This window comes from Limulus polyphemus, unplaced genomic scaffold, assembly GCF_000517525.1.
Source record: "Limulus polyphemus unplaced genomic scaffold, Limulus_polyphemus-2.1.2 Scaffold128, whole genome shotgun sequence".
NCBI classification, from domain to species: domain Eukaryota; kingdom Metazoa; phylum Arthropoda; class Merostomata; order Xiphosura; family Limulidae; genus Limulus; species Limulus polyphemus.
In genome coordinates this window covers 606,193-618,097 of record NW_013665738.1, presented here as the reverse complement: position 1 = coordinate 618,097, position 11,905 = coordinate 606,193, and the positions used below count along the sequence as shown (strand labels likewise).

The following is an 11,905-nucleotide window of genomic DNA, read 5'->3' as shown; positions in this document are numbered from 1 at the left end:
ATATTTTAAAATATGTGTATAAATTCATATAAATATATTTTGATACTTACATTAGTGTTTTCAGAAGTGCTGTAATCATTCTAGTCCATATTTGTTTAGCCATTTCGTTTGAATCTAGATATTCGTGCCTAATCCTGACTGGTTAAATTAAATATATGTGTCTATCCAGAAAGTTTATATGTTTATATAATTTTATTATAAATTTTGTCTCTTCTAACTAAGTCATGCTTGTTTTTTAATTCATTGTTTGTTTTCTCAACTTGAACCATTTCTGTGTGCACTAATAGCCTTTACATCATGCTCTGGTTCCTTATCTGGAGAATGAAAACATTCGAGGACTAATCAGCTCTAAGATGGGTTTATATTTCGAACTCATGGATCAACATTTCGTACAAAATGCCATCACTTTAAGATGTTCGGCGGCCATTCTAAACAATTATACCTTAAGCAGTGAAGAGATTGTCATCGGTGGAAGCTTCTCTCTCTCTAGTCCTTACCCAAGAATAGGTAAGTTTTTGGTTTTCTGTATTTCAGTTCTTACCCAATTTAAATTAGTTACTTTCTTTGATTTCAGTCTTTACCCAAAAATATATAATTTTATTCGTTACATTTGATAGAGTTTTAATGGCTCATTACGAATCATTAACTTCAATTACACTGTAGGCAAAAATTATCAGGTAACTCTTAAGTTCATGAAGAAGTTGACTATTCCGATGGGTAAGTGTTAAGCTCAGAGACTTAAAATGCTAAAATCCAGGACTCGATTCTTCGTTGTGTACTGGGCGCGGATAGCCCACTGTATAGTTTTGCACTAAAAACGAACAACCAGTTGACTGTTAAACTTACGCCCACGTACATAACAAAAATATATAGTAACGTGAATCAATTTACTTTCCAACTTCAAAATAAGTATTAAGATGATTGGCTCGAGGTTTGTTTCATGTTTCAGGTTCAAATTCGGGAGGTCCCGTAATTACTGGCGGTTACCCAGTTTACAGAATTAACGATGTCGTCGATGTTAACTGTTCTTCTGCCACTACTAAAACTCCAGTTTTACTCCACTGGTTCATCAACGAACAACCGGTTAGTATGAGGTGGTAAAAACTACGTCTTGCTCTTTACCACTTTCTTGTCTTAAATACTTTACTACTTAGTTAAATATACAGTCAAATAAAGCTACACATTACTGTGATGATTTACTAAATATTTAAATGTAATCTAAAGCCAAAAATAAGGTCAATTATTGCTTATATGCACAATTAGGGTTTATTTTACATGAAAATCTTTGAATACGCCCTGTATTTCATAACTGAAATAGATATTAGTGTCAGCTCTCTAGTAGTTTAAATCCTGAGAATAAAGATAATGAACAAGTATAATTTTACTAGATCAAACCAAGAGAACAATGATAACGGTAGAGTGTAAACTCTACTTAATCAAATCAAGGGACCAATAAAGACAACATAATTTAAACTGCACTGGATCATATTAAAACCAATGATAACAGTAAACTCTACTAGATAAAATCGGAAGAACAATTATATTGATAATGTGTAAACTTTACTGTCTCATATCAAGAAATCATTAATAACGTTAAAATGTAAACTATTCTAGATCATATCAGGAAAACAATAATAGTGGTAAAATGTAAACTCTGTTACATCAAATCGGAGGATAATGATATTAATAGTGTGTGTGAACTCCAATAGATAAAATCAAGAAAATAATAACAACACAAAGAGTAAATTCTATTAGACCAAACCATGAGAGAAATGATAACGACAAAGTGTAAGAATCTGTTTGATCAAACTAAAGAGTAATGATAACGACAAAGTGTATTAGATCAAATCAAGAGAACAAAGATAACGGTAAAGTGCACGTTATATCAACTCAAATCACGAGAGCAATGATAACGCCAAAATATAAACTATATTAGCTCATATCAGAAGAATAATGATAACGATAAAATATACACTAGTTGTAACTTTTATAAAACTTCTGTGCTATTTTCATAGCTACCTTCTACAATCAATTAACACACTGATGTTGTATTGGAGTTTGGCCCTCGATCAGAATGTGTTAATTAATTCCTGTTACTCAATCGTCTTCTTGCATATAGAGCTGAAACTGTTTTTCAGAGCATTCAACAGTGATCAGAAAACCATGTAGGCTCCCGTTAACTGTACTTTCTCCCTGTGAACTCCCTATATTAACTAAACTTTGTCACTGTTTAACAGATTTCCGCTAACTATATTTTCTCCCTGAAAAATTCCTTTAGCTATACTTTCTCCATGTAGGTTCCATTTAATTATACTTTTTCCCTGCATGCTCACTTTAACAATGCTTTCTCCCTGTAGTCTTCCTTTAACTGTACTTTCTCCATGTAGTTTCCATTTAATTATACTTTTTCCCTGCATGCTCACTTTAACTATGCTTTCTCCCTGTAGTCTTCCTTTAACCATGCTTTCTCCATGTAGGTTCCATTTGATTATACTTTTTCCCTGCATGCTCACTTTAACTATGCTTTCTCCCTGTAGTCTTCCTTTAACTATACTTTCTCCCTGTAGTCTTCCTTTAACTATACTTTCTCCATGTAGGTTCCATTTAATTACACTTTTTCTCTGCATGCTCACTTTAACTATGCTTTCTCTCTGTGGTCTTCTTTTAACTATACTTTATCCTTGTTTGCCAGGCTTCCTGTAGGCTCCCTTAAACTGGATTTTCTCTCTTTTTGCCGTTAATTATACTATTTACCATCTAGGCTTCTGTTGAAATATAATTTTTCCTGTAGACCACCTTTTACTACACTTTCTCTCTATAGACTTCTGTTAAAATATACTTTCCGCCGTGAGACTTCATCAATCGATACTTTCTCTCTGTTAACTGTGTTTTCTTCCTTAAGGCTCCCGCAAGGCATCTGGTGAGATACCGTGTACAAATGGACAGACAAAACGAGATGATAGCAGTTCTAAGACTGAGATTCATCACCAAACACAAACATTTTCAAGATGGAGAGATGCATCTGAAGTGTACTTCAACTTTGTCCGATGTTAAGAATATGTCCACTAGGGAGAACGTTTTTGGTAATCACCATAAAAACTCCAAACTACATGCTTCCGAAGATGAAGGTACAAAACTTTATGTTAGTATTAAGAGTAAAAAAACACAAAAACCGACGGGTTTTTTGCCTTAATGAAAGTTAAATATTTATTATTACATACAGCTTATTAGCTTCGGTAACACGGTTACTATAATCAGAGCTAATTTTTGCCTGAAAATAAATTATATTTACTTTATATTAATATTTAAACTTACTTGACTTATTTTTGATATTAACGGTATAGTCACACTGTTGATGCCGTATTTAATATTGGTCAAATATATTAACGATGTAGTTACAATGTCGATGTCATGTTTCTTTCCTATTGGTCAGGTACTTATCTATTGTAAAGGTACTTGGTTTTCTTGCTAGATTATCGATGTGAGTATATTGTCGATGTAATGCTTGTTTCCTATTGGTCAGGTAGTTTTCTATTGAAAGTTACTTGATTTTTCTGTTAGATTAATGATGTAAGTACATTGTCGATGTTTCCTATTATTCTGGTAGCTTTGTGTTGAAAGTTATTGAAAGATACTTGATTTTGTTGTTAGACTAACAATATAGCTCAATGGTGTACAACATATGGCTCGAGGGCCAGATATGGCCTGCTAACTGCTTTAACCCGGCCCTTAAGCATTTTGACATCATAAATGAAAAACTAATATATATAACATATAACATAATATAACATATAAAGAAATAAATGTTGTGTTATTTACTAATGAACAGCATGCTGTTGCTGGATCTTCTTTATTAATAAAATCGGTATTAAAATTCTTCCTAGTGTTACAAATTCACCATTGATTCTTTTTTTTTTGTTTTTTGTTTTTGTTTGTTTGTAGGTTCTTTTCGATTGTTTTATAAAAATACGTACAACATCCAGGCCAATTATTTTTAACGTAAGTTATTTATTTATTAGCTGCTAGGCCTAATTCGCGAATAAAACTAAAACTTTCCAAAATACTGGTATCGCATTTTGTCACGGGTGTCGGGCCTTGACCACTTGGCTTTCTCTAAATCTGGCCACCTCCAAAACGAAGTTGTGCACCACTGAATTGTAGCTAAACTGTCAATTCCATGCATATTTCCTGTTGGTCAAATAGATTAATGATGTAGCTACAACATGGATGTCATGCTTATTTCCTATTGGTCTTGTAGTTTTATATTGCAAGATACTTGATTTTCTTGTTAGATTAATGACGTAACTCAATGAAACGAGAAAAAGTCGGCATAGATAGCACATAACTGAAAAAAAAAAAGTAACTTGTCACACAAAACAACAGTTCATGGAAAACACTGTAAATTTATTTTAGAATGATAAGAACGTTACAGCCTTTTACTGTGACCCAAATTTTACACCCACGCCCTACGTTATTTCTTTTCTTTCTCCCCCCTCACTTATTTTTTCGACTAGTAGTTTAGTATCTGTAAAAGAGAAAAACTTTTGTTGTATTTTCTTCACCTTATTTCGAATTACCTTGTTTTCTCTTTTTTTCATTCACTCACATCTATCTTATTCTATTAATTTATTATATATAACTTATCAAACTTTACGGTATTGTTTGTTCGGTCTACGCAATAATTTTTCCCAAGAATTAATATTCACGCAATGAAGGGTCTTAGTCCGAAACGTTGCTATAATTTCAAAATAAAATTTCTATCTGCTTTTGTTTGTTGTTGGCAAGTACCATTTTTTATACGATTAGTGATGTATTTATTTTGGCAACGTCATGCTTCTTTCCTATTAATCAAATATTTAAATAATAATCAGGAGAAATTACTTATAAAAGTGCCAAATTCGGAGACTCTAAACGACTTCAAGCCAGAAATAAGACCAGTAGGATCAGCCAATAGCTAGCAAACATTGAAGACCTTATTGAAACAGCAACACGAAAATTTGAGCAGTTTTCGTAACATAACCGATAAGCAAAAACCGACTCAAAAAGTTAATCGATAACATCAGATCTTTTAAACTTGCACTCTAACTTAGACCAAGCTACAACAGAAATAGGAAGACTTTAAAAATCTGTCTTTATTACACTAAATTGTAACGAAAAGTATTTTCACACTTGAATGTTAGAAGTGGAAATTTCTTGACAAGAATAATAGTTATTATATTAAAAGGCTAAACAATCAAGGTACTTGTGTGAATAAATAATTAAAACACTCTAACTAACAACGTTATTAAGTACATAATTTAAAAACCTTTATTCTGAGGCAATCAATAGTCTCAAAACAGACACTCTACTTGTTTCGACGTACAATCCTGAGGATGACGTAATTGTATGTTGTAACATCCCGTACCACCAAACGTGCTCGCTGTGGAGGTCAAGCCCAATATTCATTGGTAAAAGAGTAGCCGAAGAATTAGCGGTAGGTGGTGATGGCTAGCTGCCTTCCCTCTAGTCTTACACTACTAAATTGGGGACAGCTAGCGCAGATCGCCCTCGTGTAGCTTTGCGGGAAATTCAAACCAAACGTTGTAACATGTAGTGTGTCTGTTTTGAGACCGTTGACGGTCTCAGAATAAAATTTTTAAACTTTATACTTACAAAAACGTTGTTCGTTTGAGTGTTTTAATTCATAGTAATTACTTTTATCCCAAACGTCTTGGAAATGTTATTATGCCCATAACGAGAAAATCTTTTTGAGTACACGAATTACTACTAACCCAAAGAAGATAAAGAACAAAATATACCATCGGCTTAAAAACACGTTTCTTTTTTTCACTCCCTCTTAGTTATTTGAGTTAACTTCTATTTAAAAGCAGATGATATACCCATCCTAAGTAGCAAATTATATACCACATCCAATACCAGATTATGTACCCATCACTAATATTAGATTGTACACCTCTCTCTAATAGCAGATCATGTACTCTCCCTTTTAGCAGATTATGCATCCATCTCAATTAGCAGATTATGTACCTCTCCCTAGCAGTAGATTATGTACTTCCTAACACCAGATTATGCACTCCCAAATAGCAGATTATGTATCCATCTCAATTAGCAGATTATGTACCTCTCCCTAGCATTAGATTAAGTACTTCTTTCTCTAATAGCAAATTATATACCCATCTTTAATAGTAGATTATATGCCTACTCTAATAGCAGATTATTTGCCCATCTGTTATAGCAGATCATACACCCATCCTGATAGATAATCCTGTTCTATCCCTAAAAGCAGATTATGTACTCATCCCTACTATCAGATTATGTTTTTTATGTACAGAAGAAGAAGAAAAATTAATTTATGCGTTTAAAAATCAACGAAAACAAACCTACAAGCAACTATGTAAAGACCAATAGTCTTCCAAGTTGTATAAATAAAAATTACAGAACGAATTGTGGTTAATAGACTGTTGGATTTCTTAGTAAAACATAACTTAATAAATAACTATTAGCACAGTGTCAGGGGAAAAGACGACTCGTTACTGAATTAGGAAACGATTCAATTTAAAAAGATTCCACAGTATCAGGTGTCAAGCACGTGGGAAAAAAGTAAGTGGCATTACATCAGCTATAGCCTAGTCAGTCATATGGTTCCCAAACTTTCTCACTAGGCACGTTAAAGTAAACAACAGCATGTTTAGAGCGTGTTCACTAATTGCGCCACGAAAGGAGCGTTTCAACATGTATGTTTATAAGCCTTTTTCAACAATTATTAGCACTAGATTTAAATAGTTGCTTTATTATGTCCTATCTGTTCTGCTCACTTCCAACACACTGTTGACCTCCCTGAAATACAATATTGCTTTAACACGCCTCAAAATGAACACTAAATGACGAGTCAAACCATATGATCTTGGATGAGTTTTAAAAAGGATGCTAAATTTATAATCTTAATTAAACCTAATATTGCGTGTGTTTTTGAACAAAGACATGATAGGTATATTCTACACTATATTACTTTTCTTCAGCTGGCAGCAGAACAAAAAATTCTGTCGGTATTATTTAGAAAACTTTTATCTTGCTAAATGCGAAACAATTTTCCTCGCCAAAAGGTATGATGAACACTTCTGTATATAACACATAAGAGCCGTTATAAATATATCACTTTGACTTTAATACATGAGAATTTAAAAGCCGTTAGGTTATTTTGAACCTGAAATGCATATATTTCAAATAAGTCACGTTGTATAAGAATAAAAAATCCTAGAATATGACCATATATTATAACTTAGAAATAATTGACATGAAGGTGTAGTTATTATTTCCAAGAAAGTCAAAAAGTTGCTTAAAAGTAAATACTTCAACCTCACTTATGTGTATACCATTAGATTGTTTGTTTGTAAGTAAGCACAAACCTATACAATGGACTATCTGTGCTCTGCCTACTACGGGTATCGAAACCCGGATTCTAGCGTTGTAAGTCCGCAGACATACCGCTGTGCCATTAAAAGGAACAACCAAACTTTTTAAACGGTTGACTTATCTCACATACAAATTCCTTTTCTTAACTGTAGAAAAATGTCAGGTGAATCATGCAACCAATATTAAATAATCGTGATTGAATCGTCTCTCTCACACACGTTCAATATAATGACGTCGGATTTATACCTTTTTCGTAGTGGCCATACTCAATGTAAATATATTTGAAACATCCTAAGTTTGAGAGAGAAGGTTCTAGAAATGACGCTACTTTTTTATCGGACGAGCACGACCTAGTGGTTAGCGTTCCCAACTGTGGATCTCCAGTTCTGGTGGTTTGCGTCTCGTTATCGCCAAAAAAGAAACAAAATATAAATCATGCTCCGAAATTTGGGAGCCTCAAATAATTTACAAGAGTAAAATCTCACTATGTGATCTAACAAGAGTAATCCAAGAGTTGGCGGTGGGTGGTGTTGATTAGCTGTCTTCCCTATAGTTTATCACTAGCGGAAAAGTCTCGTGTAACTTTGCGCAAAATTCACATATCCTTCATATTTAGATGCTATTGTTTGTATGTTGGTTTCATCTTTATTTTTATTTTGTTGTTGCTGTTACAGTTATTGGAAATAGTGCTCAGCTGCTCAGAAGTCAGCTCCTCTACCATTTCCTCTTCGTTTTTACTACAGCGAAGCTCCTGGTTAAGCCCTTCTAACAGGATCGGATAATTCTCTATCTTAACTTTGTAAAAGCTAAAGGTCGGATCTTCAATGCTTTTCAATTTGTGTTCATGTTAGTAAAGTTTCAACAAACATTCTACTAAATACAATCCTTACCTTGCACATAACAAACTGGCAACGAAACATATGAAGAAAGAAACGTTGAGTTCATATTTCAAACTTAATATTTAGGGCATGCCATAAAGACTTAATAATGGCGGCTTAAGAAAAAAAAATATTATGGTTGTAAGCTGTGACTTACTATAAAGTGAACAAAAAATATCAAAAATAATAATACTAAAGTTATAGACACTTGTGGAGAAAGTCTTTTTAGGACTAATCTACAAAAATAGCATAGATTTAGATTAGTCCCCAAGATATGTTACTGTCCATTTACCTGTGTTGTTCATGATGAAAGCTCTACCTAAGTTATCTATAAGTATCTTGTTGGCTTACGAAAATTAGAATGCCGCCACTTTGTTCAAAACTACTACATTAATAACTTCAAGCTAACTAATTTGATAGTGTAATTCAAATTTCTCTCTGATGAAAGTTGAATTTTATATTAATGGAGTGAACCTTTATGGTCTGTACGCAAGCCGTCCCTAAAGAAAGTTGAAAATTAGATATTAGAAGTAAATCTTTATTAACTTTTTGTACTGTATCCCTGATGAAGACTTAAATTTAGGTTTTAGGAGCAAATCCTTATGAACAGTGTGTAAGATGTCCCTGATGAAGGCTTAATTTTATAATTTGACATAAAACATTGTTTTCTGCATGTGCGCTAATGTGCCCCTGATGAATACTTAGATTTAGATTTTAAGAATAAATTAACATTGATTGCTTGAGCGTAAATGCTTTTATTTCCAGAAATACAATTAATAAAATTATTTGAAAGTGTTTATTTCAAGTTCGTTTATTTATTTATGCTCACGAGAAGCATTTTTGTCCAATCTTTGGCTTAGAAGACAAAAACATTGTGTACTGTAGTAATTATAACAACTTTGCGCTATTTCATCAAATAAAAGTTTTGTTCTTGGAAGTGTTTTTGAAGTTATATTTATTTTTAACTGTAAAATCCTATCATTTAGTGTAGTTTCATTGTGAAGTAGTAGATGGCACCAAAGAAAATGGTAACACATTGAAATAAGTAGAAAGGAATATAACACAAGTGTATGTCAATAAAGTATTTAATTTAAAGAATTAACTATGGTATTACGTCAAAAAAAAGAGAGGAAAGAGTTAAACTATTGTAGCAAATCCATGAAAACTAAATAACTGTGGTACTAAATTCAAGAAAAAGAACTACCAATGGTATTAAGTTCAATAATTAATAATAACTATGGTATTAAGTCCAAGAAAAAATAACCGTCATGTAAAATCTAAATACAAAACAATTATAATATTTGAAAGATACAAGAAAATGTAATAACTGCGGTAATAAACCCAAAGTAACAGAAATAACTACGATATTAAGTTGAAGCTAAAGGGCAAATTGTGCAGCTAAATCCAAAGAAAAAAGAACTAATTATGGTATTAAGTCCAAGGTAAAAGCTACATAAAATGTTAAACTATAGTATTATGTCGAAGAAATGATATCTCGTGATAGTGTATACCGCTCTTCTATTTTTCTATTATAGATATATTATTATGAAGTAAAATTATGATGGTATAGATTCGTTGTTCAGTTTAATTTATTTCTATCAGTTTATTAACAATATATATTTACTGCCACCTATCACAATGTAATGAAACTATGTATTTCAATATTAACTGAAACAAATATCTAATATTTAGTTAATCTATGTATTAGAACATTATAAGAAGCATCTACATTAACTACATGTTCTCACACGATAATTAGATAGTATGTTTCTACATTTTTGTGAACTGTTTATCAGCGTTTACTTTCTCTTATTTGTAGACTTGACTTTTTGATAAATTTTGCATATCTTTCTACGATAACTTATTAAACGTTTGCTTTCTTTTTAATAAATACTTTTTAACTTCAAGCTGTTAAACTACACGTATTTTGTAAATGTATATATTTTTGTCTCTTTTCAAGTGTCCAACTATATATGTATATAGATATCTATATATATTGTAAAGGTGGTTACGTTTTGTCTTTTTTCCAGCAACTGCATAATTTTGTAACAATAGTTGTTGTTTTTCTCTTTTCAAGTGTTAAACTGCATATATTTTGTAAAGACGGTTATGTTTTGTCTTTTCAACTATTCATATACATAGATTTTGGGCAGTAGTTATGTTTCATCTCCTTTTCAAGAGTTCAAATGTATATTATTTTAAAAGTAGTTATATTCTGTCTCTTTCTAGCTATCATATAGCTGTATATACAAATATTGCTTTGTTCACTGTTTCAAAGTTTTAAAAATATTATATTGTATTTTAAAATGATTTTTTAAATAATTTTGTTGTAAAATACATTTTAAAAAATATATGCGATGTTTTGAAGGTCAGCGTAAATAAGACATTATCTTAATTACAACAAACTTTTGTCGTTTACGGGATATTGTTAATATTATTCCATTATTATTACGCTCATCTTTAAGTGGTTTAACATAACTTTCCTGTTTGAATTTAAAACGTCTTTTTTCATGTGGATGTCGAACTAGGTATAATTTTATCTAAATATTTTTGAGAAATACTAAATAAAGGTAATCGTTTGAAAAGAATTGCAACTGTCCAAAGCCTAATTATTTACTCTGCAGTAAAATAATTATTAAAGGTTAAATAACCTATTGTTTTTAAAAAACCTTCAAACTATTGTGTGACAAAAACATTGTTTCTATATAACGAAACGTTCGGTAGTGTTATGTTGAAAAAAGCTGTTTCACGAAGATGAAACTTTCCATATGGTACTATAATGTCAAGAGACGAGAAATATTATGTTCCACCATAACAAAACGCTCCATGTGGTGGTCTAATGCTAAAAGACAAGAGACATTATGTTTCACTAAGATAAAGCATTCAGTACGGTAGTGTGATGTTAAAACAACAGATACATTTTTTTTTTCTTTCTATAACAAAGTATTCGTACAGTATAGTGTCATTTAAAAAGAGGGAGGAGAAATACTGTATTTCAGTATAGCATAATATTCCTTACGACGTGTAGTTTTGTTTGGAATTTAGCACAAAGCTACACATTGAGCTATCTGTGCTCAGCCCACCACGGGTATCGAAACCTGGTTTCTAGCGTTGTAAGTCCACAGACATACTGCTGTGCCACTGGAGGAACGACATGTAGCGTAATGTTAAAATAACAGAAACATTGTGTTTCACTATAATGAAACATTTCGTACGGTAGTGTCATGTTAAAAGAACTGAGATAAAAGTTTTAGAATTTTTACAGAGCACTGAAATGCTTAGCGTAAAAAAAAACATTCACAAGTTATTAATTAAAGTGAAAACACCATCCACATTAAGGGACTGAACTTATAATCATAATTATTTTACTTACACAAGATGACAAATTGGAAGTTCAGATATAGCGCTCTTGGGAAGACATTAGAATCATTAGACATAGACTAAACGGCCAGGTCTAAGACCCCTTAAGATTGAAACATAACTGTCCCTAATTTCAAATTGATGACCAGTGGACTGACAACCAGTCAGCAGCACACACGCCCTAACCGAACAGGGGATTGACTATCGCTTAAAGTGTGAAGCAGTATATTGTGACTGGAGCCTTGGACTTTCCG

The 11,905-nt window shown here is 32.1% G+C and overlaps 1 protein-coding gene across 2 annotated transcripts in view; it reads left to right on the top strand.

The window, feature by feature from the left end:
- Positions 1-10,532, top strand: part of LOC106473310 — a 35,815-nt gene extending 25,283 nt beyond the window's left edge. For both annotated transcript variants that reach the window (XM_013933995.2, XM_022402749.1), the window contains exons 5-8: positions 288-507; positions 950-1,083; positions 2,903-3,128; positions 8,088-10,532. In XM_013933995.2, the coding sequence (XP_013789449.2) occupies positions 288-507; positions 950-1,083; positions 2,903-3,128; positions 8,088-8,182 (675 nt within the window). In that variant the 3' untranslated portion in view covers positions 8,183-10,532. The remainder of the gene's footprint in view (positions 1-287; positions 508-949; positions 1,084-2,902; positions 3,129-8,087) is intronic.
- Positions 10,533-11,905: the final 1,373 nt, after the last annotated feature.